Source organism: Gastrolobium bilobum, unplaced genomic scaffold (assembly GCF_033153095.1).
Source record: "Gastrolobium bilobum isolate Gb01-03AN ecotype WA unplaced genomic scaffold, APGP_CSIRO_Gbil_v1 utg17977, whole genome shotgun sequence".
NCBI classification, from domain to species: domain Eukaryota; kingdom Viridiplantae; phylum Streptophyta; class Magnoliopsida; order Fabales; family Fabaceae; genus Gastrolobium; species Gastrolobium bilobum.
This window is the reverse complement of record NW_026898207.1, coordinates 417,318-444,837: the sequence shown is the minus strand read 5'-3', so window position 1 is coordinate 444,837 and position 27,520 is coordinate 417,318. Positions and strand designations below refer to the sequence as shown.

Below are 27,520 nucleotides of genomic sequence, written 5' to 3'. Positions count from 1 at the left end.
AAACAGATGTCAAAATTTACCTTATCATGTGTCAAAATGCCAATCTTCTCTCTTCTCTTGTTCTTCCTCTTTCTCACCAATGCTAACTCTGAGTCTCAGTCTAAGCTGTATGATCAAGAACATGCAGTCCTAATGAAGATAAAGCAATACCTGCAAAACCCATCATTCCTTAGTCACTGGACCCCATCAAAATCTTCACATTGCTCTTGGCCAGAGATCACCTGCACCAATGGATCTATCACTGCACTGGCTATGATCAACACCAACATCACTCAAACATTACCACCTTTCCTATGTGACCTCACAAATCTCACACATGTTGATTTCAACTTTAATTTCATTCCTGGGGAGTTCCCAACATCTCTCTACAATTGTTCCAAGTTGGAGTACCTTGACCTCTCACAGAACTGCTTTGTTGGTAAGATTCCTGATGACATTGACAGCTTGGCTAGCCTGCGTTTTCTTAGCCTTGGTGGCAACAACTTTTCTGGTGATATTCCAGCAAGCATTGGTAGGTTGAAGGAGCTAACAAGTCTTCAACTTTATCAGTGTCCTTTCAATGGTACTTTCCCTGCTAATATTGGCAATTTGTCCAACCTTGAAACCTTTTATATGTTCTCAAACAGCATGCTCCCTCCAACAAAGTTGCCATCAAGCTTGACCCAATTGAACAAATTGAAGGTCTTTCATATGTATGACTCCAACTTGGTTGGGGAAATCCCTGAAAGCATTGGAGAAATGGTAGCATTAGAGGAATTGGATTTATCAGGAAATGGTTTAAGTGGACAAATTCCCAACAGTTTGTTCACACTGAAAAACCTGAACATACTTTTTCTTTACAAAAACAGCCTTTCTGAGGAGATACCTGGAGTGGTTGAAGCATTCAACTTAACAAGCCTCGATCTTTCAGAGAATAATCTCACTGGGAAAATACCAGATGACTTGGGAAAGCTCAAAAAGTTAACTTACTTGAGTTTGTCTATGAATCAATTATCAGGAGAGGTACCAGAAAGCATGGGTAGTCTACCAGCTCTTACTGATTTTGTTGTTTTTCAAAACAATTTATCAGGTACTCTTCCTCTAGACTTTGGTCGGTTCTCAAAGCTTGAAACGTTTCAGGTTGCATCTAATAGTTTCACAGGAAGGCTGCCAGAGAACTTGTGCTATTATGGAGGTTTAATTGGTTTAACTGCTTATGACAATAACTTGAGTGGGGAGTTGCCAGAATCACTAGGAAGATGCAGTAGCCTGCAATATCTGAGAGTTGAAAACAATGAGTTTTCTGGCAACATTCCTAGTGGTCTATGGACATCTATGAACTTGACAGCATTTAAGATAAATCAGAACAAGTTCATTGGTGAGCTTCCTGAAAGATTGTCTTGGAATATTTCATTCTTGGCCATAAGCTACAATCAATTTTCTGGAAGAATTCCAGATGGAGTGGCTTCCTGGAAGAATGTGGTGGTGTTCAATGCCAGTAACAACCACTTCAATGGAAGCATTCCACTGGAGCTAACATCTCTTCCCCAGCTAACAACTCTTCTGCTTGATCAGAACCAGCTCACTGGGCCACTTCCATCAGATATAATATCATGGAAGTCCCTAATAACTCTAAATTTGAGCCACAATCAACTCTCTGGAGAAATCCCTGATGCAATTGGTCGGTTAGCTGCTCTTAATATATTAGACTTGTCAGATAACAAAATCTCTGGCCAAATTCCACCTCAACTAGCCCTTAAAAGACCCACCAATCTCAATCTTTCATTCAATCATTTGTCAGGGAAGATTCCAAGTGAATTAGAAAACCTTGTGTATGCCAGCAGCTTTTTGAACAATTCTGGTCTCTGTGCTGATACCCCAGTATTAAACCTTACCTTGTGCAATTCTGTCCCTCAAAAATCAAGCAAGGTTTCATCATCTTGGTCTCCTGCTATGATCATAAGCGCCGTGGTAGTAGCTTCCTTGCTGGCTTTATTGTCGTCACTCTTGATGATCAGAGTTTACAGAAAAAGAAAGCAAGAAATGAAGAAGTCATGGAAGCTCACTTCTTTTCAGAGGCTGAGTTTCACAAAATCAAGCATTGTGTCCTCAATGTCAGAACATAATATTATTGGCAGTGGTGGATATGGTGCAGTATACCGTGTTGCTGTTGATGGTGGATTAGGCTATGTCGCCGTGAAAAAGATATGGAGTAGCAGAAAGTTAGAGCAGAAGCTTGTGGATTCATTTCTTGCAGAAGTTGAGATACTGAGCAATATTCGTCATAACAACATTGTAAAGTTGCTATGCTGTATCTCCGGTCAGGATTCTCTGCTCCTTGTCTATGAGTATCTGGAAAACCATAGCCTTGATAGATGGCTGCACAAGAAAAGTAAGCCATCAGCTATGTCAGGTTCAGCCCATCATAACCTCCTTGATTGGCCTAAGAGATTGCATATAGCCATTGGAGCTGCTCAAGGTTTATGTTACATGCATCATGATTGTTCACCACCTGTTGTTCATCGAGATGTGAAAACAAGTAACATTCTCTTGGATTCTCAATTCAATGCAAAAGTTGCTGATTTTGGTCTGGCCAGGATGTTGATCAAGCCAGAAGAACTTGCTACCATGTCAGCTGTGGCTGGCACATTTGGCTATATTGCTCCAGGTGAAAACAAGCAACAAATGTATTGCTACAGTTAAATTTTCTGTTTACTTTTTCTTTGGCAAGAAGTTAATGTAATTGTTTATTTCATACATGAATTGCAGAATATGCTCAAACAACAAGAGTCAATGAGAAGATAGATGTCTATAGCTTTGGAGTTATCCTATTGGAATTGACAACTGGAAAAGAAGCTAATCATGGAGATGAATACTCGTCTCTTGCAGAATGGGCGTGGCGCCACATTGAAGTAGGAAGCGATATAGAAGATGTTCTGGATGAAGAAATTAAGGAACCATGTTACTTGGATGAAATGTGCAGCATCTTCAAACTTGGGGTTATTTGCACCACAACACTGCCAGCTAGTAGACCTTCCATGAAGGAAGTCCTGAAAATATTGCTCAGCTGCAACGATCCACTTGCAAATGGAGAGAAGATTGTTGGTTTTTATGATGCTGTTCCACTTCTTAAGAATTCAAAATGGGACAAGTAGGTAGAACATTGATGATGATAGCTAGGTAGTTTGTATCCTAGTTTGTGTATCCTATCTGATAATAATGCAGAAAGGTGACAACCGAACTGAAGGGCTAAGTCTTGAATTCAGAATTGGAGACAATGAAACTCATAGTATAGCTACCGTCTAACTACATAGAGGAGAACATAAGCCAGCTCAGATAAGCTGTAGTTGCGAGTAGAGGATTACAAGTAGTAGAAATGCTTTGCAATTTGCAATTAAGTTCAGTATTATTGAAGAAATAATGGCCTTTTATTTGGGTTGTAAAAGATTTTGGGATTTTCTTTCCATAGTCTCCCAAATATAAACTGAGCATGTAAGATGAGGGACAAATTCAACTGATATCCATTTGTGAAGATAATTGGGTTTTAGTTAAGGGAGAAGAAACAAGAAAGCACTTACTGAACTTGATATGAAAATTAGTCTTTTCAATTACATGACCAACTCAATTTTGGTTAAACAGTCCATTTCTTAGTTAATATAATGTATAGATCCCAACCCTTTAAAAGGAAGGGCGTTTAGGAGAAATCCGTTCAAGTTTGTTCATATAATCTTGTCATGGCCCCATAACAATTGAGGGAGAAGATACTTATACACTGAAGTATAAAAGAATAAGAACGATCCTTAAGTTAAACTCAAACAATGACCCTTAACAAATGAAAATAAGATAAAGTTTGTAGAGTTTAGTTATCAAACTACTTAAATAATGTGGCAATATATACCGATGCTAAACTTTTTACACTCACTGATTGTGCATGCAGATTAATTTATTTTTATTTTTATTTTTGATAAGCCATACAAATTTAATTTAATTTTGTTTCTATAATGCTTCAACACCATTTGGATAAAAATCATATGAAATAAATATCAGTTATACATATTACCGGCAAAAAAATCTTCACAGGAAATGAAGTATAAACTTGTGGATGAATCAGAATGAGTTACCTGATCTTCCAGGCCATTCTGTAAGACAAAACAGTTATGATTTCCGTATTACCTCTCTTTGAGAGGATCCACAAATTCCTGTTGTTTCTCATTCACAAACTCCTTTAGCCTAAAAAATTAGCTAATTATTATCATTGTAATTATGTTGTAAAATAAGTTTGTAATTTTGTCTTCGATTTTCCTATACCAAATGGAGGCAGAAGACAATTTCCACACTCGCGTTTGTGCCCATACAACTTGCCCTGCAAAATAAGCTAACTTTGCCAGTCCTTTTTTATTTATATTTTTTCATTTTTGTTAAAACAAACACAAGGTGTTCTGGAAGTGGTAATGCAAAACCAACTCTTCATTGGTAACTCAGAAAATCTTTGACCTTTGGCAAAACATGTTACATTGGCAAGAGGTGCCTGCTCAAAAGTTTACATTTCCTGTATTATTCCTTAATGTGGGAGAGACAAACACTATAACCAAAACAATGCCCCAGTAATTAGACAAGAAGCAGCAATGTTTTAGCAAGAACACTGAGCCCTATCAATACACACACAGTGACTTGGTCCTCTCTCCGGTTAAGAGCTATGTACAACTAGTAAACCATGGCTTTTCTGCTTCAATCTGTTGATCTATTTGGTGTACAAAAAATTGAAACTATTATTACACTTGTTTACCTTGCCACTAAACACATCTTCAGGACTCATCCACTCCCAAATACAGGGAGTGAGAAGCTGCCAGGAGAGCTGCTCCAATTCCAGAGCCATCACGATTTTGCTCAATGCCAATTGTCTCAAATGCTTCATCTCCTAACAACTCCTTTAGTGTATTCTCGAAGCAAGTTCTGAATGGAATATAGACTTCAAACACTCCTCCATCCAATGCTATTACTGATTTTTGTTTCTCCCCAGCCTTAATTGTGTCTCTTCCTATTTTCTTGAGGATGCCTAAAATACCAGCAGCAGTAAGGCGGGCCCCTCGAATAGCAACAATATCACAGAGTTTCACAGCAATCTTCCTCATTTTTAGGGATGTGTTATGGATCTGACAAAAAAGGAAAGAAATGAAAAAACCTAACCACTTTCTTTTGGGGAGGACACATCCTTAATATAATCTGTATTAATTTATTTATAATGAAAGATCACAAAAAATAGATTCATCAAAATTTACTGCCATATATATCTAATTCAAGAAAAACAATTAACAAGATGATATAAACGTGTGAACCAACAATCATATTTATATTCGACATGGTGAGAAAAACATCTTTACCTCTAATAAATCCCTCAATTTGTTTTCAACCACCTTCAGATCTGAAGACGTATCATGATGCATAACATACATGTCATGTGTCCTATACATCCCATAAAAAAAGTGAAAACTCTGAAAACTCCAATACAAAGAAAATAAATGGATAAAAAAAAATCAATGAAAATAGTGGCTTACGATGCAGATTTATACAACTCAAATTAGGTCAACACAGGTGATATGGTGTAAATATGATCACCCACAAGTTTGATTAGCATATAAGCAACTTTCTAGGTTGTTAGAATTTTGTATAATTGTCCTAAGTTACCCTACCCTATCAATTTTTTAAATTTGCTTACACATCCAAAAAAAGACTGATTAGGAGGCAACGAAAATGAGAAGTGATCACGGTTTGTATGCTTGCTTGGTAACAAGTGAGAGGGATGAAAAACTTTCCAATCATACCATCTCTCACAATCTCTACCCTGCATAAAAATCACAAAATCCACCTTTCTCCATTTTCACTCTTTCTCTAGTATCCCACCCTTCTTACTAACTACCAAGCATACCCCAAAAGAGGCAATGATAACCCAATTTGGTACAGCAGCATTCTTGTGCTGATAGCAAGTTTTGAAACGAAGGGGAAAAAAAATTGTGTCAATGGTGTGGCCACCAATTAACAACAGCAATGATTTTTAAGCTAAGTGTAAAGAACCAATTCAACCCAACAAAGCTTAAGTTATTGGGTGAGGCTACATTATTGATTTTATATATCTCTAATATGCCTCCTTACACGAGAGTCCATTGGGTGGATGATTCATCAGACCTAGCCTACCTGTTAAGAAACTCCACAAGATTTAATTAATTATTAATTAAATGGGAGGCGGTGAGGATCGAACCCGTGACACCGAGGCTCAGATACAAATCAATTCAACCCAAAAGCTTAAGCTGTTAGGTGAGGCTACATTAATGATTTTATATATATCTAACATCAAGCAATGATACTAAAATGGAATAAGTGAAGAATTCCAAACAGAGCATGCATCGTAGCTTGCCCAATGTAATAATTAAAGCAATTAATAAGCATGCTAGAGTTTCTGAATCATTGTTGACCAGATAGATATACAAGAAAATTCCAAAAGAAGGCCAGATAGAAAATAAAAAAAGAATAGTCCACAAAAAATTAGCGTATGTTTGGTTGGATGACATATCATACTTGAGTATGAATGGAATTCTCAGCTTGGGAGGAACAGTATCTCCAAAGAAGTCAGCTTCTTCAGCCATCTTCAATAACGCTCTCCTTACAATGTCCCCCAAATACATACCAGAAATTATCTTCTCAAAAATCTACGAATAGTTGAAGTGTTAGGATTGTTGGAATATCTCAACATATATGTAAATAGGACATTCCTAACTAGTTTGGGATAAAGGTGTTGCTAATGTTGATGTTGATATGTAAATAGGACATTATTTATTTACAAAAGAATCAATTCGGATCATGAATATAAGGAAGGAAATTATTGTAATTATTTCCCACACTAAGATATATAGAGCTATGTGAGGTCTGATTAGGATACACAGAATTCGCTCAATGTACAGAAATCAAGGAGAAGAGTATTACATATGCACTCATTTAGACCGAAGGTAGATGTTCATTACCTGTTCTCCAGGGTTTAAGCTCTCCGCATCTAGAGCTTGATCATATTCTGTCAGAGGAAGATCAGATGAACAAAAATTACCCCACTCCATGTTTATAACCTATAAAGTTAGTAAATTATTTGCACGATTTGACACTCAACTGATTAATACCTGCCTCTGGAATCATGTTAAACACAGTTCTATTGCACAAGAAAAGTGTCATAATCTACTTACCATCTCTCCTGATTTTGGTAGAAGACCATACCATTTTGGAATTGTATGTGCACGCTCTACATATGCTGCATTTGTCCCTGTACCAACAATTACTGCAGCAATGACATCCTGATTGCTGAATTTGCCTCTAGCCACTGTTCCAACGGTATCATTAACCTAGACCACGTCACCAAGTTAGGTTTTGTTTCCAGTTTAAGATATTAAGTAGCCAAGAAATTTAGAGAAAATAGAAATTGGGACTAACTAGAGCAGCAACACGCATATCCAGGCCAATTTTCTCCATCGCCTTGTTTAGTTTACCCACTACATCTTCTCCAACCTACAGACAACCCAAACAGAATCCACGAAGAAGTAAACTTCAGAATACCATGCTCAATTAAAGAGTAGCTAAGAACTGAAGAGAAAACCAGTAGAAAAGAGTTCTCTCTTAGAAAAGAGTTTATTTGATACATTTGTGAACCATAATAAGTGTAAGAATATCCAGAAGATATCATATAATATTAAGATTATATCTTCAAATAATTTACGGTATCCTAGAATCTCTTAGAAATAGTTTCCATATATTTTCTATTTTATGATTTGTTTCCTTATTTTAGCAATCTCTAATTTTGTATATATAGGGTTCGTTACTTTGTCTTTAACATCACTTCATATCACATCATTATAGAATATTATTCAGTCTTTATTCCTTCTTTCTTTTTCTTACCTAAATCCCTATAATTTCAACAATAGGTTAGCATTGTAACTTCTGGAATAAAAAAATTTGATACAACAACTCCTGTGGTAGAGTATGTGCTGAAAGAGACAGTTACTCATGCATCAATATGGATTATGCATCATAATCATGATCAACTCAAATGACAACAAGAAAGAATGGCAATGCAAATAAAATTGAATATAACAGAATCAAGGTAACAAGAATTACCACATCCTCAATATGGAAACCCTTAGTCCACTTTATTAGAGTCCCGGATGTTAATGATGTTTGACGCACTGGAAAAGAGAAGGTAAAACCCAGTTCTCTTTGTCCGCCAGGGGGAGGATGAAACTCTGAAGGTTCGGAACTAACAAACTTTGCAAGAGATGTTGCTATAAAATCAAATAAGTCCTGTAATAACATAATCAACATATTTCAGAGTTTGTGCAGGCTCAATGCTTTGATAGATTTTCTCATAACAGACTTACATTTGAAGAACCAGTCATTAACTCAGGAGGAATTTGAGTTTTTACAGACTCTATCCTAACAACACCTTTCTCTTTTCCACCTAACAACACACGAAGGGAGCGGAAGTTCATGCCACCAAGGTCCAATGCATAAAAGAGTCCTTTCTCATCTCTATAAATATTGCAACAAAGTGAAGAATGAAACAAGAAAAAAAACCTTTATGAATTACAAGTTCAATGCTATGTAATTATTTTTTATCAATTGAAATACAATGTCATACTTAATCATTCAAATTTTCTCTTTCTGAATCTAGTGTTTAGATTCTTCAGAACACAATAGAAACAATCAAATGCTTAAGGAGTAAACTGTCATCATCTAGTGTGACAGAAACATCAATAAGTGGAAGTTGTTATCAACAAAGAATTGTTGTAAGGTTGGTGAAAAAAAAAAAAAAAAAAAAGTCAGACGACCCAAAATTCAAAGAAAAAACTGAAGTCAACTAGAAATTCACTGATCTTGTAAAATAAAAACACTAAAACATAATTGTGCAGGGTAAAATTAAAAGAAAAACATGACCCAAAATTGAATAATAGATAAATTTAAATTCTTAAGAAGAAGGTGATTGAAACTATATCCAAATCACCAAAAGAAAAAGAAAAAACACAAACATTTGAGTGATACTGATATTGGAATATAGAGAGAAAAGAGACAAACCCAGTTGGAAGATTGTCAACATAGCTCATTAACATCTTGAGTTTGCTACCACCTTCAGATTCAAGACCTGCATGCATCTCAACCTCCATGGCATGAGCAACTTGCCTCAGCTTCTCAATTGGGGTCTCACACTGTTCTTCAAACTCCTTCACCATAGCCACCACACGAACCCACTTCTCCGAGCTTCTCATGCGGTGGCGCACCACCAGCGCCGCCGCAGCACACGCCGCCGCCGTGCAAACAACCGCAGCAGCTCCCACCGCAATCTTCCCCATCACAACTCAGTCACTCACTGAAACGACAAAAACCTTCCAAAGACACAAACTTTTGGGTCAGTGGAGAAAATCCCAAGTTGCTTTAAGCGAATCTTAATCGAAACCTCTCTGTCTTTCTAAATTCCAATATTGTGATTTATACGCCACGGTCAAAATATTCAACCCAGAGAGAGGGAAGAAAATTTTAAAATAATATAAAAAAAAATAAAATACTGTTTGAGAGGAAGTTTGGTGATAATTAAATCATGTGTATATTGGGATTTGTTTAAGAAATAATTGTTGTGATATATAGTCTCACTTGTATGTGCAACTAATGGGCAAAAAAATTAAAATATTGTATTTAAATAAAATAATTACGCATTTAATGTTGTTTCGTAAAAAATTACACATCTATTGCACAATGTGACGCCAGTTTTGGGCGTCACATGTGATGCCCAAAACTGGCGTCACATGTGTGCTCTATATATTTCCTCACCCCCTCCATTCAATTCACACCTCTTCTCTCTCACTCTTCATATCTTTCTTCTCCACCAACATTCCTTTATCTTTAATTTAGTATTTGAATTTTAGTTGTAATTCTATTTAAAAATGAGTTCAAATCCTGATTCTGTTCGTGTTGTGTTATATTACAATGGTAGGAAGGTAGAAGGTCGACGAGGTGTCATATTCGAAGGTGAAAAAAGGCCGACACGTATCCAACGCAACACAACCATTGGCGAATTGCATCAGAGAATTCGGCAGAAGTTAAGTCTTCAAGACAACCAATGTATCACTGAGATCACGACAAGGGTGTGGCAAGGTGATAAATACATTAGTTTGAAAGTGCTTGACGATGAAGACTTGGAGATGACAATGGAAGAATTTTGCAACCAGTCAAGGAAAGATTTTCTAGAGTTGTATGTCGACATCGTTGCAACGGAGAATGCTCGCATACCGGTGAGGTCAGTTTATTTAAATTCTCCCCGTCTTCTAGCTTCTCCTGCCGCTCATGCGTCTCCAGTTGGTATCTTTTCTGAGGGAGATGAAAATGATCCGACTTGGGAAATGCACGACGAAGATGACGATGATGACGATGAAAATATGGCAATGGAAGAACATCTTCTGGCGGAGGATGCTAGTGCTTCAGAAGGAGATGAATCTCGTGAGATGGGTGCGTCTGAAATTCCAATATTCCATCAACCAGTCGTCGCGCAAATGCCGCAGTTGAATGACGTTGCGTCTGCTCCGTTTGGTATTCCACAAGAAGGTAATTGTTCCCATTTGTATACTGCATGAATAAATAACTGATTTAATGTTGCCTGAATTAGTAGTAAGTTCGTATTAAAAAATTATAACCCGCAATTGCAGGTGACACAGATGTTATTCCTTTTTGGGAAGGAATTCTGCATTATTCTTACATTGATTGGAGTTATCAGAGCGAACAAGAATCATGTACTGATGGTTCGGTGTCTGGATCGGCTTCAATACAAGGTCTGTGGCAACTGGGTGACATGTTATTTGTCAATCAAGAATTTGCGACAAAAAAAGATGTCCAAATGGCACTTAAGCACAACCTTATTAGGGAGCATCAAGAAGCCATTGTAATTGAGAGCACGCCTGCAAAGTTGTCCATGAAATGTTGTGCGTACGATCAAGGTTGTCCGTGGCGCGTAAGGGCGATCAAACCGGTGTTTCGTGAAAATTGGAAAATAACGAGATGGGGTGGAAAACACGAATGTGTGAATGAGCACATTTCCCAGGTTCATAGACAGCTTGATGCGGACGTTATTGCAGATCTCGTGATAGGTACCTTTTTGTATTTTAAATGTGTGATTGACCACAAATGTGTAATTAAATTCGTTCGATGTTATCGAGGCACTGATATCCTCTTCAATGCAGGGATGATAAAGTCCGAACCATCTGTGTCAATCTCTTTGGTGCAAGAAAGGATAACTGCTAAATATGGCTTTCAAGTTTCGTACAGAAAGGCGTGGTATGCGAAGCAGAAAGCGATGGCAATTCTGTACGATGATTGGGAGGAATCGTATGCTTTTTTACCAAGGTGGTGCGAATACATGCTTCGCTTTTCTCCAGGTTCATTTTATCATATACAAACTAATGATCTTTATGCCGAGCAAAGCTTAGTTTCTGGAAAAAAGGTTTTTCATCGCATTTTTTGGACGTTTAGACAGTGTTGTGAGGCGTTCAAATTTGCCAAACCCGTCATCCAAATTGATGGAACACATTTATATGGAAAGTACAAAGGGAAATTGTTGGTGGCAACAACCCAAGATGGTAATAATGAATGTTTACCGATCGCATTTGCCATCGTAGAAGGCGAAACTTTGGAAGCATGGAATTATTTTCTCGTTAATATTCGTGCTCATGTGACTACGATGTCAAACATATGTTTAATATCCGATCGGCATCGAAGCATAATATCTGCTGTGGAAAATAACCCTACTTGGCAGCCGCCAAATGCGTATCACGTATTCTGTATTTGTCATATTGCAAGCAACTTCAATCAAAAGTTTCGAAATGAAGATTTGAAGCGGATGTTAAAGAATTTAGGTATACTCATTGACTGAATGCTTTATTATTTCTTTCCATTATGACTGTCAATTTATGTTTAATTCATTTATGTCCAATTTGTGCAGGTTATACTCCAGCAATGGTTGATTTTGAAAGGAGTCTTGCGAGTTTCCGTGAAAGTAGTCCTCAAATTGCTGAGTGGATAGATGTGATTCCTAAGGAAAAGTGGTCGCGTGCCTACGATATTGAAGGACGGAGGTACGGTCATATGACAACAAATTTGGCTGAATCTGTCAATAGGGTTTTGAAGGGGGCCAGAAATATGCCTATAACAGCATTGGTTAAGCATACATATAGCAGATTGGTTGCATATTTTGTTGAGAGAGGAACAAATGCTCTTGCACAACTTCAATCATCTCATCGTCACTCCAAACATGTTGTTGAATTGGTCAAGAAGAACCAGGTAGATGCAACAGGCCACCACGTTCGTGCATACAATGTTGAACATACTGTATTCGAGGTTGACGCAGGTTGGGAACGTTCATATTCTGTCAACCTCCCACAGAGATACTGTCAGTGTGGAAAGTTTAAGGCCTTTAAGTATCCATGTAGTCACGCTGTTGTTGTTGCGTTAAGTGTTAGGCAGAGTGCGTTCACTTACGTTGACGACGTCTTCTTGATAAATAACTTGGTCGAGGCTTATTCTTTTCCGTGGGAGCCAATCGGAAACGAGGAAGCAATACCTGAAATTAGTGGTGCAAAGATTATTCCTGATTGTACTATGTTGCGTGCAAAAGGTCGGGAGCTTACGTCTCCAGTTCTCTTCAACCTTCCCCCGTAGAGTATGATCATGTATTCCTCTCAATTTTCTAGATTTTTCTGGGATGGGTTGATTAAGACCAAACTGTCGCATGCACCTATCCGGTTGACATGCCTCAACTGTGTGGAAGTAGATAATAAGTGTGGGAGCTAGCCACAGATACTGCTGCTCTGGAGTCACGTCAAGCCACTCATATTATATATACGGCTGCCACACCACCTACAAACAAAATGTGAAACAATATATAGAGTTACAAAAAAAAAAAACACATAGACAAATAACAACACCGTACGTATCTAACACCAAACCTCATCTCTACAGAGTGTGTCCAATGTTGCCCGATAATGGGTGACCTCATGAGGTTTAAACTTTTGTACAACATTAAACCTGTCAATCAAAAACATTATCAACCATACATAATCGTCCAAAGTCAAGAAGTATACAGTTAGTACATACAGTATTAACCATACATTATCGAAATCAAATGAAGTAAATAAATCATACCGGCATCCATAATGTGTGCCCGGCTGTGGATGAGGAGGAAGGGGTGGAGCAATGGGTGGGAATCGTATCCATGCCCAAATTTGAAGGAGAATATGGCAACCACCCATGTCGCTTCGACGGGCATCTGTCACTTCACACAAATTCCTGAACAAGTGTGTCAAAACTGCAGATCCCCAGCTGAATCGGCCAATGTCCTCAAATCCTCCACCTAGCAACGGGACAAGCCGACAACCAAAATTGCTACCTCCAGACTTTTCCGCCAGCAACCAAGTCCCCAACATCCGCGCAATGTGAGCTTTTGTGAAGTAGATCTCGGCAGCATGATTCCCTTCATGATCAGTCCACCGGGTATAATGTCGATCCAAGAATGAGATGCGGAGGTCGCCAGAATGATGGAACTCACCGGCCTCTGGAACATGTCCAAAAACACCAGCACAAGCAGCGTGCCAATCCTCAGAGGTTGATCCGATGACGACAGTACCGTCGGTCGGCAAGCCCAAGATGCCTGCCACATCTTGTAAGGTGATCGTCATCTCACCTTGGGTCATGTGAAAGGTATGTGTCTCTGGTCTCCACCTCTCGACCAGAGCACTAATTAAAAATGTATCTATCTGTGATAAATTACGCAGTTATCACGTGTTAACGAATTACATTATTTAATTACATAAATACAAAACGACATAAATAACATACCTGGATATGTTGCATCCTGGCAACATGTATGAAACCCGCCTGTCTGAGGTACTTTTCCACAACCTGTGGAATAGCACCGGTAGGTGGGCCCCCTTGTGGCTTCCCACGCCTCGTCTTAATCTTTCTTACATGCTCAGTATTCCACACACGCTGTGAAATATGACCTTTCTGCGTCCTCTGACGAAGGACCTCCCACCTGTAGGGTCCAGGTATGATCCACATGCTGGGATCGGTGGGCTCTACATCCGAATCAGATCCCGAAGAAGATGATGACTCAACCATTATCCTTAACTAACTACAAAGTTATGCACTCCCGCATTAATAACATCATACATACGAAATTTACAAAGTCTCTAACACTATTTATAAATCACTAATTAATATGCTAAACCCTAATACATAATTAAAAATCAGTAATAATAATAACTACGTAATAATAATATTACTATATCATTACAACATTCATAGCATGACACAAAATTTCTAAGTGACTATCCTAATGTTCCAAGTCTCTAATATACAATCAATCCTAACATGTATTACTAACTAGCACTGTAATTTAAATGTGTACATATGAGGTATTATGACCTTACCTACGTTGGCAGAGCTTCGCTACGAACCGCGGTTAGAGAGAGGTTAGAGAGGTAAATGAGTAAGGAGTGAAAAAAGGAAAGTGGGGTATATATAGGTTGCACATGAGACGCCCTCTTTGGGCGTCACATGTGACGCCCCACTGGGGCGTCTTCTCTAGGAGAGAGACGCCTCACTGGGGCGTCACATGTGACGTCCAAAGAGGGCGTCTCATTGTGCAACAGATGTGTAATTTTTAACAAAACAGCATTAAATGCGTAATTATTTTAATTAATTACATTATTTTAATTTTTTGCCGCAACTAATGTGGAGTTTATAAGGTCTTAGTCACTCTAACATTTTGAGGTAGTTTCTGGGGTAGTGTATCTCAAAAATTGAGCCTTGTGCAATATCCACGTTTCTAGCCCAATAGGCTCTCGTGTGAGGGGGCGTGTTGAGATATATAGTCCCACATTGGTTGTATGTGCAACTAATGTTGCCTTTATAAGGCCTTGGTCACTCCCATCATTTGAGCTAGCTTTTGAGGTGGTGTATCCCAAAGTTCTTTACAATAATCACTACTATAAAAATAAAAAAGTTGGTTTCTGTGATGTTGTTACTAAAAGGAATTTAAAGCCTTAGTCTCGGAACTCGTCATCGGATTAATTGCGAAGCAATAAGCCGACTGAAATATTTTTAAAAAAAAAATATAAGTTGATGGAATAATGATTATTGTTAGAAATATAAAATTCTTTCACCCAAAGCTTAATATTTTGATAAGAGTTGCTTGCATATGCAAATTGGAAGTATTGAAAAGATTATTGCTTTTTTTTTTTGGTTGGGTTTTCTTTCCGTAGTCTCCCAAATACAAACAAAGCTATTAAGTAACATGACGAAAAAAATTCAGCTAATATCCATTGGTGAAGATTATTGGGTTTTAATTGAAGTGAGAAGAAACAATAATGCCCTTAATGAAAATTAGTATTTTCTTTTTTTGATATATACCAACAAATATATGAAATCCTAATGCATTCTTGGGGAGGGGCTGAACCTTTAGCCATCACTGTTCCCCCGCACTCCGGATTAGTCCCATAGCCGACTCAAAGAGTCGAAGCTCGTGGGGATACCGGAGGGAGCCAACTCGTCTCAAAGAGATAATTAGGGTTGGGTAACTCCAAAAAAAAAAAAAAAGAATTCATTATTTTCAACAAATAAAATCCTCAAATCTAATTGGATCGTCACTAAACCAACAACTCACATAAAATTCTTAGATGTAACTGAATTGCTACTCAACCAACAACTCTTGCATAAAATTAGTCTTTCCAATAACGCGATCAACACAATCATTTTTAGTTAATCAATTATATCGATCCCAATCCTTTGAAAGCAAATAGGGCCTTAAGTAATAATTCCTTTCAAGTTTGTTTACATAATCTCTTCAAAGCCCCCAAAATTGATTGAGGGAGAAGATACTTATACATAAAAGTAATTATATAAGAATTAAAATGAACCTAAGTCAAAACTCAAATGGTCTTTAATAAATGACAAAATAATATACAAATTTTGTAAAGCTTAGTTTTCTAACTTTCTTAAAAAATGCGACAAGTCATTAGGTATAGAACTTGTTTCCATTCATCATGCATACAAATTCAATTTTTGTTTCTTTAATGCTCCGACACCGTTTTGATTTTAAAAAAAAAATGAAAAAATATCAGTAAAATGTCCACAAACAGTAACAGTGGTAAAATTGCTCTCACACCAAAATGTCATGAATTTAAATTCAAAAAATAATCTCTTTACAAATATATAAAAATAAATCCGAATATAAGGATTAGTCTCAACCACCCAACTTTCGCTTCAAACAAACTTTATAGGGAATGAAGTATTAACATGTGGATGTGTCAGTTGTATATTGAGTTACATGGTCTTCCAAACAGTGTTTTAAAATCCGGCTCGGACCGGCCGGGTCGACCCGGGACTCGGTGACCCGGTGGGTTCCCCGGTCCGAGCGGGTAGTTGGACCGGTTATGCAGTCAACCCGGATTGGACCGGTTGACCCGGCCGAAACCCGGCGACTCGGCGACCCGGTTGACTCGGGTTAAACCGGTTTCCCCTTTTTTTTTTGGTAAATTTTTTTTTTTGTTGATAAGAACTCTTGAATTAAATCATATTCATATTTTATGATGAATATGATTAAAAGTAAGGTGAAAATAATAAGGTATTTTAGATTAGTGTAGTTCGTTTATGTAATTTAGTTGCATCTTATAATATCTCATGAAGTTAAGTGGTGATAAACACTGATGGTCTCATGATCTCATCTCAACGGTGGACACTTTTTTCTTATAGTGTATATTTCATGCATACTATTTGTTATCATGATTTAATTTATCCGTATCATGTCAAGCACAAAAAGTGCATTTAACTTATATTGCATGGTTTAATCCAATATTAGGATACGGTCTAGAGCTAGAAGCTTAGAAGTATATAATATTTGCTATCATTGAAAATCAATTTATTTCTTGAAGCTCATTGATAGTTTTCTTATATGAATTTTTATTAATATAAGTAATATTTTTATATTTTTAATATGTGAACAGTAAAATCAGTCAACCCGGGTGAACCCGGTTGAACCAGTGACCCAGTACCTCGACCGGTTCGATGACCGATCCGAGTTTTAAAACACTGCTTCCAAACCATTCTGTAAGACAAAAAGTTATGTTTTTCATATTACCTCTCTTTGGGGATCCCCAAATCTCTGTTATTTCTCATTCACAAATGCCCTTAGCCTAAAAAAATAGTTAATTATTATTATTTTTGTACAATATGCTCCTAATTTTGTATTTGATTTTCCTATACCAAGTAGAGGCAGAAGACAATATCCAAACTCGTGTGTTCGTACCCACACAACCTGCCACAAAAATTATGCTACATTTTGCTAGTCCATTTATGTTTATATTTAAGGTTCGTTTTTTCTGCAGTTATTGTAGATAAGTTATCTATAGTAAGTTCAATACGACGTCGTTTTTGGGCAGAAATCATGTGATTTTTGTAATTTTAATTTATTTCAGGATTATAATAGTCTTTATATTTATAATTTTTTAAGATTACAATACCAAAACGACGTCGTTTTAGGAATAAATGCAGAGTACTTATCTGCATTAACTGCAGAGACATTTTTCCCTTATATTTATGGGATATATTTTTCTTATGTTGTAGAAAAAAAGTTATCTTATATTGTAGAAATAAAAGTATAAGTGGGACCCACAAGTAAGAGGAGAGAGAAAAAAGAGTGGTGGCACCTAGCCCCTTTTTTTGTGTGTAGGAAAGTTGTTTATCTCATGTAAAATGAGATAAAAATAACCCTATATGGGGAAAGTGTGTATAATTTTGAAGGACATAAAATTATGTCATTTTAAGTGAAAGAAAGAGATAAATCATGTGAGAGAGAATGAGTGAATTTTTTTTTAAAGATGAGTCTCACCTCTTTGTGAGAGTGAAAGGATATAAGATGTGTCATTTTAAATGACACATCTTTTTCCCTTATTTATTTCTGTTAAAACAAAATACAAGGTGTTCTGGAAGTGGTAATCACTCTTCAAATGATCAGCTTCGCTGAGTTCACATAGGACAACCAAAATATATAATGAACAAAATAAACTCTTCATTCATAACTCAGAAAAGTTTTGAATTGATATCTTTGACCTTTGTCAATAAATTAAAGGCTTTAATATTTCTTTTTTTTTTTTTTTTTTTTTTGGAAATAATAGGAAATTAAAACAAAAACACAACAAAAAGAAACTAGGCACAAAGCCTAGACCAGTGAACACCTATAGTGTCACCATACAGACTATCAATACAACCTGACGGTGGACAATCAAATTCCTGAATTACCCAAGAGAAACCATAAGAGTAAGAGGCTAGAAAGTCCGCTACTCTATTTCCTTCACGGTGAATGTGAGACATATAAATCTGCCAATCTCGCTGCATCAAATTTCGAATACGATTCACCAAATTAGCCGCAGGGTAATCATGGTGGCACCCATTTGTAATGAGCTGTTGAGCTGAAAGAGAATCTCCTTCGAGCCAAACTTGCCTAAAACCTCTATCCCAAGCTAGCTCCAAACCAACCAAGCAAGCCCATAACTCAGCATGCAAAACTGTACCTGAGCCTAAATTTTTACAGAATCCGACGATCCAAGTTCCTGAGGCATCGCGAAAAACTCCTCCACACCCAGTCCTAGTACCATTAGCATCACATGCACCATCAACATTAAGCTTAACCCAATCCACAGGAGGACAACACCAAGCAACCAATCTCTCTATTCGATTCCTTGGTTGATTGCCCGCTCCAAAAACAGGGTTAGCTGCAAGAGCGACACTATCTCTGAAACCAATTGCTGAACGGATAAGTGAATAAGCATTCTGGCGATCACCTTCAAAAACCCAAGAATTCCTACATTTCCAAATTTTCCAGGCTAAGATTCCAAATAAAAGAGGCCAGTCCGACCCCATCCCCCAATCCTTTGAGCTGTCTAAATTAGAAATGATCCAATTGTGCAGGTTGAGGTTGAAAAATTCACGCTGATTTATATGAGGCATTATCATACACCATACTTCCTTTGATTGTGGACAGTCGCGAATAGTATGAAGGATAGTTTCACTAGACTGATTACATCTAGGACACAGATCTGAAATACGACAAGCTATATACGTTCACTCCCAAAACACGGAATTTTTTTTTTTTTTTTGATAACAAAACACAGAAATTTTTAATATACTACCACTGCACCCAATTTTGTATACATCTATCCAATAAAAATTAAACACCTAATCACACACGATAAAATGTAAAAGACAAAAACACTGTTTAAACACACATGTTTAATTCTTAATGGCAGTGGTAACTACAACGGTTGCACGAAAGATGTGCTCCCAAAACACGTCGTTTTGGATTGAAAAATTAAAAAATTATAATAAAAAAAACTATTATAACCCTGAAATAAATTATAATTACAAAAATACCTTGATTTCCGCCTCAAAACAATGTCGTTTTGGGCTCAATGTAAATAAGTTATCTACGGTAGAAAAAGAGAACCCTAAATTAAATCGTGGTTTATTCTGGTTGAAAACATGTTACATTGGCAAAACGTGCCTACTCAAAAGTTTACATCTCCTCTATTATTCCTTAATGTGGGAGACAAACACTGTCACCAAAGCTTTGTTTCTTCAATCTGTTGATCTATTAGATATACAAAAAATTGAAACTGGTGTTACATTTGTTTACCTTGGCATTAACCACATCTTCAAGATTTTTCCACTCCCAAATACTGGGAGTGAGAAGCTGCCAGAAGAGCTGCTCCAATTCCAGAGCCATCATTGGAATGCACAATACCAATTGTCTCAGCTGCCTCATCTCCCAACAACTCCTTTAGTGTACTCTCCAAGCAAGTTCTGAATTTAGTGTAGTGTTCAAATAATCCTCCATCCAATGCTATCACTGATTTTTGTTTCTCCCCATTCTTAATTGTGTTCCTTCCTATTTTCTTGAGGATGCCTAAAATACCAGCAGCAGAAAGGCGGGCCCCTCGAATAGCAACAATATCACATAGTTCCACAACCATCTTCCTCATTTTTAGGGATGTGTTATGGATCTGACAAAAAGGAAAGAAATGAGAAAACCTAACCACTTTCTTTTGGGGAGGACAAACTTTTATTTGTCATTAACATAATCTGTTTGAATGTATTTATAATGTAGATTCTCCAAAGTTTCTTGCCTTCTATATCTAATTCAAGGAAACAATTAACATGATGATATAAATGTGTGAACCAACAATCATATTTATATTCAACATGGTCAGAAAAAATCCATACCTCTAATGTATCCCTCAATTTGTTTCCAACCACCTTCAGATCTGAAGATGTATCATGATGCATAGCAGACATGTCAGGTGTCCTATACATCCATAAAAAATGTGTGAAAACTCTGAAAGCTCCAAAGCAAAGAAAATAAATGGTAAAAACAAATGAAAAAGTGGCTTACAATGCAGGTTTATACAACTCAAATTAGGGCAACCAGGAGATATGGTGTAAATACGACCACCAACAAGTTTGATTAGCATATAAACAGCTTTCTAGGTTATATTATAATTTTGTAAAATTGTCCTATAGGTTCTAGTACCTCACCGTATCGATTTTTAACCTCACTTAAACATCCAAAAGAACACTGATTATGAGGCAATGAAAATGAGAAGTGAAAACTGTCTGTATGCTTGATTGGTAAGAGAATAGAAATGAAGAAAAGGAAAAGGAGAGACCACCATCCCCATTCCACTATTCATAAAATTTTACATCCAAAATTTGAATGAAAATGTCAAGTAAATAATTCAATAAACATAGAAATATGTTCTTACGGTTCACCTTTATTTATTCAAAGATTATCAGTATAAAACATTGTCATTCCTTTAACTTTCACCTATAACAAATGAGGGGGATGAGAAACTTTCAAATCATACCATTTCTCACATTTTTTGGGTAACATAAAAATCATAAAATCCACCCTTCTCCATTGTCACTCTTTCTCTAATCTACACCTTTCCTACCAAATACCAAGCATGCCCCAAAAGAGGCAATGATAACCCAATTTGGTATAGCAGCATTCTTGTGCTGATTACTAGTTTCAAGATGAAAGAAAAGAAAGATGAACAAATGTGTCAATGGTGTGGCCAGCAATTAACTACAAAAATGATTTTTATGTCAAGCAATCCTGAGAAATGTTATAGAAGTGGAAAAAAAAAGGAGGGTTCAGCACTGTTTCAAATGAAATAAATGATACTAAGACGGCACAAGTGAAGAATTTTGAACAGAATATGCATCTTAGCTTGCTCAATGTAATAATTGAAGTAATTGATAAGCATGCAAAAGTTTCTGAGAGATTGTTGGCCAAAGATATACAAGAAAATTCCAAAAGAAGGCCAGATAGCAAATAAACAAGTATTATTTAAGAAAATTAGTGAGTATCATACTTGAGTATGAATGGAATTCTCAACTTGGGAGGAACAGTGTCTCCAAAAAAGTCAGCTTCCTCAGCCATCTTCAATAAAGCTCTCCTTACAATGTCCCCCAAATACATACCAGAAATTATCTTCTCAAAAATCTACACAAAATAGTAGAAGAGTATTATAGGTGCACATTAGTCATTCAAACCAATGATAGATAATCATTACCTGTTCCCCAGGGTTTAAGCTCTCCGCATCGAGAGCTTGATCATATTCTGTTAGAGGAAGATGGGAGGAACAGAAATTACCCCACTCCATGTTTATAACCTATAGAATTAGTAAATAATCAGCATGATTTACCACTCTACTGATTAGTACCTGCCTCTAAGAATCATGGCAAACAGAGTTTTATTGCACAAGAAGAAAAATGTCATGAATATTCATAACCTACTTACCATCTCTCCTGATTTTGGTAGAAGACCAGGCCATTTTGGGATTGCATGTGCACGCTCTACATATGCTGCATTTGTCCCAGTACCAAGAATCACGCCAGCAATGACATCCTGATTGCTGAATCTGCCTCTAGCTACTGTTCCAACGGTATCATTAACCTAGATCACATCACCAAGTTAGGTTTTGTTTGCAGATTAAGATATTAAGTAACCAAGAAATTTAGAGAAAATGGAAATTGAAACTATAAAACCTCATTAATCCAAATTTTTTGTCGGAAACAAACTGAAAATCATTCTCAATGCATAACTTATAGGGGAAAAAAAGAAACCGTAAAGAGAGGAAAGCAGAACTGACTAGAGCTGCAACACGCATATGCAGGCCTATTTTTTCCATTGACTTGGTTAGTTCACCCACTACATCTTCTCCAACCTACAAACAACCCAAACAGAATCCATGAAGGAGTAAACACCAGAGTACCAGAAAAGAGTTCTCTCTTTGAAAAGAGTTCATATGATACATTTGTGAACCATAATCGGTTAGCATAGTAATATCAGAACATAAAAAAAGTAATACAATAACAGAAGGAATGTGGTAGTGCATGTGCTGACAGAGATCAAATACTCACACATGTATCTGGATTATCCATAATAATCATATTCAACACAAATGACGACAAGAGAGAATGGCAATGCAAATATAATTGAATATAACAGAATCAAGGTAACAAGAATTACCACATCCTCAATACGGAAACCCTTAGTCCACTTAATTAGAGTCCCAGATGCAATTGATGTCTGCCTCACTGGGAATGAGAAGGTAAAACCCAGCTCTCTTTGTCTGCCAGGGGGAGGATGAAACTCTTGAGGTTCGGAACTAACAAACTTTGCAAGAGATGTTGCTATAAAATCAAATAAGTCCTGTAATGACATAATTAACATAATTCAGACTGTAGTCAGGCTCAATGTTTTGACAGATTTTCTCATAACAGACTTACTTTTGAAGAACCAGTCATCAACTCAGGAGGAATTGAAACTTCTTCAGACTCTAGGCTAACAACACCTTTCGCTTTTCCACCTAACAGCACACGGAGGGAGCGGAAGTTTGTGCCACCAAGATCCAATGCATAAAAGAGTCCTTTTTCATCCCTATAAATAATACAGAAAATTAAATAATGACACAAAAAGGAAGAAAAGAAACCTTTAAGAATTACAAGTTCATCAACATCAACATCAACACCACCTTTATCCCAAAGAATTACAAGTTCATATGACAAAAAAAATTATCTATTTATCTTTTATTAATTGAAATACAATGTAATACTTAATCATTCAAATTTTCTCTTTCTGAATCTTGTCTTTATATTCTTCATAACACAATATAAACAATCAAATGCTTTAGGAGTAAATTGTTATCATTTAATGAGACTGAAACATTAACAAGCGGATGTTTTTACTTTTTATCATCATCACTGATCAGCAAAGAAAAAGAAAAAAAAGTCGCATATAGCTATCCAGTCAGCATGAATAAGCAAGGTCAGAATTATCATTTACTTCATAAAGATAATATGAAAAGTCAACTAGAAGATCACTAAGCATGTAAAAAAGAAAAAAACACAAAAATCATTTTTGCAGCAAGACAAAAACAGAAAAGCCTGATCCTCATGTGTTTAATAGAAAACTTTGGATTCTTAAGAAGAAGGTTATTGAACAAATATATCCAAATCACAAAAAAAAAAAAAAAAAAAAAAACACTCACACACACACGAACACATACACGCACACACAATATTAACTTGAATGATAGTGATATTGAAAGATAGAGAGAAAAGAGACAGACCCAGTTGGAAGATTGTCAACATAGGTGATCAACATCTTGAGTTTGCTACCACCTTCAGATTCAAGACCTGCATGCATCTCAACCTCCAAAGCATCAGCAACTTGTATAAGCTTCCCAATTGGGGTACCACACTGTTCTTCAAACTCCTTCACGATAGCCACCGCACGACCCCACTTCTCCGAGCTCCTCATGCGGTGGCGTACCACCAGAGCCGCCGCAGCACATGCCGCCGCCGTGCAAACAACCGCAGTAGCTCCCACCGCCAACTTCCCCATTACAACGCGGGAAACTTAGTCACTCCCTGAAACTACAAAAACCTCTTAAAGTCACAAACTTTTGGTTCAGTTGAGGAAATCCCAAGAGGCAAATCTTAATCAGAATCCTCTTTGTCTTTAGAAACTGCAAGATTTTTATTCAAGCGGCCATGGTCAATATAAGACACTAAGACAGAAAGCAAAGAGAGGGAAGAAAAATTAAAAAAATAATAAATAATAAAATAATAAAAAATACTGTTTTAGCGGATGTTTGGTGATAATTTAACGGAAAAAGTATTTATGCCTTTACCGTAGAAAAAAAAACTTTATCTGTCACGTCGGATCCCGGTGAAGACATGTTTCTAACTAGTAAAAGATTTATTTTGGAATTGATAGAAAAATATAAGTGGATATTGGAAAATATCACGTTTGATCTAGGTTTCTGAAAAAATATTAAGTAAATAGGATCGATGGAGAAATGACTTTTGTGTTAATTTTTGGATGAAATTCAGTGTTAACAGAATATCACTTAAGATGTGGTATTTTGAGATAACTGAAAGACTTATTTTTGTATTGAAAAGCTAGTTAGTCGGTTCTTGTGAATCTAATTCATAGAAATTCCGTCCAATAAAATGGACAAATTATAAATCTCCAAAATAATAGATCGAAAGATCGCAAATAGCGCCATTGCAACACCCATCAAAGGAGTAGTCCCCCACCCCGAAGCAACTTTACCATATTCTGAATTCAAAGGTGCGAAGTTTCTCTCGAACATAGATTTTGCAAATTTAAATAAATTTCTCTGGTAATATTTCGGTCAACCAAACAACTTTTTTTACATTCTCCTATCAAACTCACTTTCCAATCATTTCTTTAGTAATTACATTTCTGTAGTATTTAAAAATTTCTCCTCAACCAAACGCTCCCTTAATAGATAAATTTATCTGGTGCAAAGGCAGAAAAATCGAACCCGTGGGTTCATATTTAGATTAGTTTTTAACCAAGTTTTAAATCTAATTAATTTTTTTAACCAAGTTTTATTTTTATAGTAAAAAGGATGAGGTGGAAAATAAGTGATCTTGATTGAGATAATTACGACAATACCTATCCTATGTGAGTAGCCAAACGTGAGGCAGCCTGAATGGAGCTTCTGTATTTTTGAGCTTGTGGGGCCACACACAAGTTGGTGGGCTTTCCTTAAAAAAAATGGCCTTATCAACTCTTTTTCAGAACCTTGTTTTGTAGCATGCCCTCCTCTTTTTTTTCTTACGTTGGAGTTCACAACATTCTTTTTGTTGTTGGCATGATTTGATACAAATATCCTATTAATACAAAGAATTTTATTAAGGAGAGAAGTCCTATCATACTATAGACACAATTATATATGAAATCCATTCCCTTATTAAAAAAAAAAACATAAATTATGTATGTATACAGAAAAAAAAAACTTTACAACAATATGATAGTATATTTTCCTTTAATACAAATGCATGCATAAACCTTATGTTTTCTTATTTGGATTCGGGTGCTAAAGAACTAACTCTTCGTCTTTTTTCTGTGGTACTTGAATTATCCATAAAAAAAAAATGTTTCGTGAGAGACATGTAAAATGTTAGAATCATTTCGGGAAAAATGAATAGGTGAGGTAACTATATTAGATTGTGTAACATGGACTTTTGGGTGGCAATGACTCATGCATATCATCCTAAAAGTGATTTTATCATTTTAATATAATGATTAAGGCAAATAGCGTTTTCATATTAGGGATTAAACAAACATGGAAGCTTCCACGAGCATGTGGGGGGCTGCTATTAATATCTTGTATACATATTTTGGAATTATTTGGCCACCGATGAAGGGGTCAATTTGTACTTTTCATACCAAGTCAAGTTGTTTAAAAAGGTTTTTGCTTATTCCAAGGCTCCAACTTGGAGAAAAGAAAAAATGTTTGATGCTGACACTTCTAAAATAAATCAATATAAAACTACAAATATTATAACCAATCAATAAATAAAGTTGATTTAGTGATAACTGTTATAAATTTTAATCAATCGGTTGGACTTGTTAAAGTATTCAAGTGTGATAAGTCTCATATTGATCGTTAATGAATTAAGTGAAGTGTATATAAATAAATGGACTATGAACTTAATGTCTTAAGGTTTTGAATTAAGATATAGTATCAAATTTACTTACTACGATTGAAATAGTCTTAGCCTATTGGTAGTGGTCCTCTCGCCACGAACTTCCTCTAGACTGCCTGTACCAGCTTACACTGCTCTCAAAACTTAATGCCACCAACACAAATTCATATTTGGCATCTATTTGAGGTGAAAGTTACTCTCACTAACAATTTGTTTCACATCCTGAAGCCCATATAAGCCCATGGGTTTGAGGGTCAATGAGCCCACATGATTGAGAGGCTTTAACATTGGCATTGGACTGGTCCCAAAACTAGAAGGTATATGAGCCCACATGAGCCCAAATGTGAATTTTGTAGTGGATTTTCAGGCCCTCCAGCAAAAGTAAGCAGCATAGCATAATAGAATGAAATAATTAGGATGGGCCCATGAAGCCTGAGGTTCCATTTGGTGGGTTTCAGTGGTAATATAGGGAAAGCCCTCCAAAACCTTTTCTCAAAAGGTCAAGTCTTATTTAACTACCAAAATCGATATGATTATATGAAGGGTTTATCATCTATTATTTAACATGACCACAAAAATTTTCCTACACACACAACATTTTGTGGGGCCCGCAGCAAAAAAAAAAAAAAAAAATTCGGCACGCAAAACGAATCTCTATAACATAACACAATCACTTTTCCTACAACATAACTCTTATAAAACCCTTATATGAATGCATCCATCCACTATGTGTCTATTTCCACCCAACAACCACTTAAGGGTGTGTTTGGTACAAGAGAAATTTTTTGGTGACCGGGAATCATGATTAATGGGAATTCAGTAGAAATTGAGTTTACTTGGAATCTTACGAAAGATGTGTTTGGTTCGCCAAAATATTACCGGGAATATTGGGTAAAAATTACTGATTTCATATTTGGTTTAGAACCAAATATGACTTGGAATATGAGGTTATTTTACAAAAATAACCCCAAACTATTTTTATTTTTGTGATTGATAGATTGGGTCTAGATTTTTATGTGTATTGGAGTATTTTTGTCTCAAAATTTATTGTTGTGCTTTCCCTTTACTTGGTATTCTGATTGGTATTCTGAATTACCATATTATTTTTGGTAATCTGAATAGTGACTTTTCTTTATAAATCAAATTACCGGTAATCCTTGGATATCCGGGAATTGTAATTTATTCCTTCTACCAAACGTGGTAATTACATTTACCAAAGAAGGATTACCGGTAATCCTCTCTAAAAACTTGAACCAAACACCCCCTAAAGGTTGTTTAATAAGTAAAACAGAAAGAAGGAGGAAAAGAGAATGCCACCCGTTACTAGTTAAGACTTAAAGAGCATTGTATTGATGTTTGCATGTACTTTTATTTTATTCTT

At 36.4% G+C, this 27,520-nt stretch overlaps 5 protein-coding genes across 6 annotated transcripts; 2 read left to right on the top strand and 3 right to left on the bottom strand.

Moving 5' to 3' along the window:
• Nucleotides 1–36: 36 nt before the first annotated feature.
• LOC133313884 (receptor-like protein kinase HSL1) lies at nt 37–3,506 on the top strand. The gene is made up of 2 exons (XM_061515298.1): nt 37–2,647; nt 2,749–3,506. The coding sequence occupies exons 1-2, from the start codon at nt 37–39 to the stop codon at nt 3,132–3,134; spliced, it is 2,997 nt and encodes a 998-aa protein (XP_061371282.1). The 3' UTR covers nt 3,135–3,506.
• A 978-nt stretch (nt 3,507–4,484) lies between these two features.
• Nucleotides 4,485–9,453, bottom strand: LOC133313859 (hexokinase-1-like). 2 transcript variants are annotated; one of them, XM_061515270.1, is made up of 9 exons: nt 9,088–9,453; nt 8,394–8,544; nt 8,134–8,316; nt 7,453–7,527; nt 7,209–7,364; nt 6,996–7,094; nt 6,553–6,683; nt 5,361–5,442; nt 4,485–5,132 (listed from the first exon to the last, which is right to left on the bottom strand). In XM_061515270.1, exons 1-9 carry the CDS (start codon nt 9,360–9,362, stop codon nt 4,785–4,787), a joined length of 1,500 nt encoding a protein of 499 aa, XP_061371254.1. In that variant the 5' UTR covers nt 9,363–9,453; the 3' UTR covers nt 4,485–4,784. The 2 variants fall into 2 exon arrangements, with proteins under 2 accessions (XP_061371254.1, XP_061371256.1); XM_061515272.1 differs by having other exon boundaries at nt 8,394–8,473; nt 9,088–9,252.
• Nucleotides 9,454–10,508: 1,055 nt separating this feature from the next.
• LOC133313883 (uncharacterized) lies at nt 10,509–12,714 on the top strand. Its single transcript, XM_061515297.1, has 4 exons — nt 10,509–10,608; nt 11,241–11,385; nt 11,530–11,912; nt 11,999–12,714. Exons 1-4 carry the CDS (start codon nt 10,509–10,511, stop codon nt 12,712–12,714), a joined length of 1,344 nt encoding a protein of 447 aa, XP_061371281.1.
• A 275-nt stretch (nt 12,715–12,989) lies between these two features.
• On the bottom strand, nt 12,990–13,730 carry LOC133313882 (protein MAIN-LIKE 2-like). The gene is made up of 2 exons (XM_061515296.1): nt 13,198–13,730; nt 12,990–13,080 (listed from the first exon to the last, which is right to left on the bottom strand). The coding sequence occupies exons 1-2, from the start codon at nt 13,728–13,730 to the stop codon at nt 12,990–12,992; spliced, it is 624 nt and encodes a 207-aa protein (XP_061371280.1).
• A 5,811-nt stretch (nt 13,731–19,541) lies between these two features.
• Nucleotides 19,542–24,169, bottom strand: LOC133313857 (hexokinase-1-like). Its single transcript, XM_061515268.1, has 9 exons — nt 23,745–24,169; nt 22,903–23,053; nt 22,643–22,825; nt 22,263–22,337; nt 21,911–22,066; nt 21,684–21,782; nt 21,483–21,613; nt 20,332–20,413; nt 19,542–20,111 (listed from the first exon to the last, which is right to left on the bottom strand). Exons 1-9 carry the CDS (start codon nt 24,017–24,019, stop codon nt 19,764–19,766), a joined length of 1,500 nt encoding a protein of 499 aa, XP_061371252.1. The 5' UTR covers nt 24,020–24,169; the 3' UTR covers nt 19,542–19,763.
• Nucleotides 24,170–27,520: the final 3,351 nt, after the last annotated feature.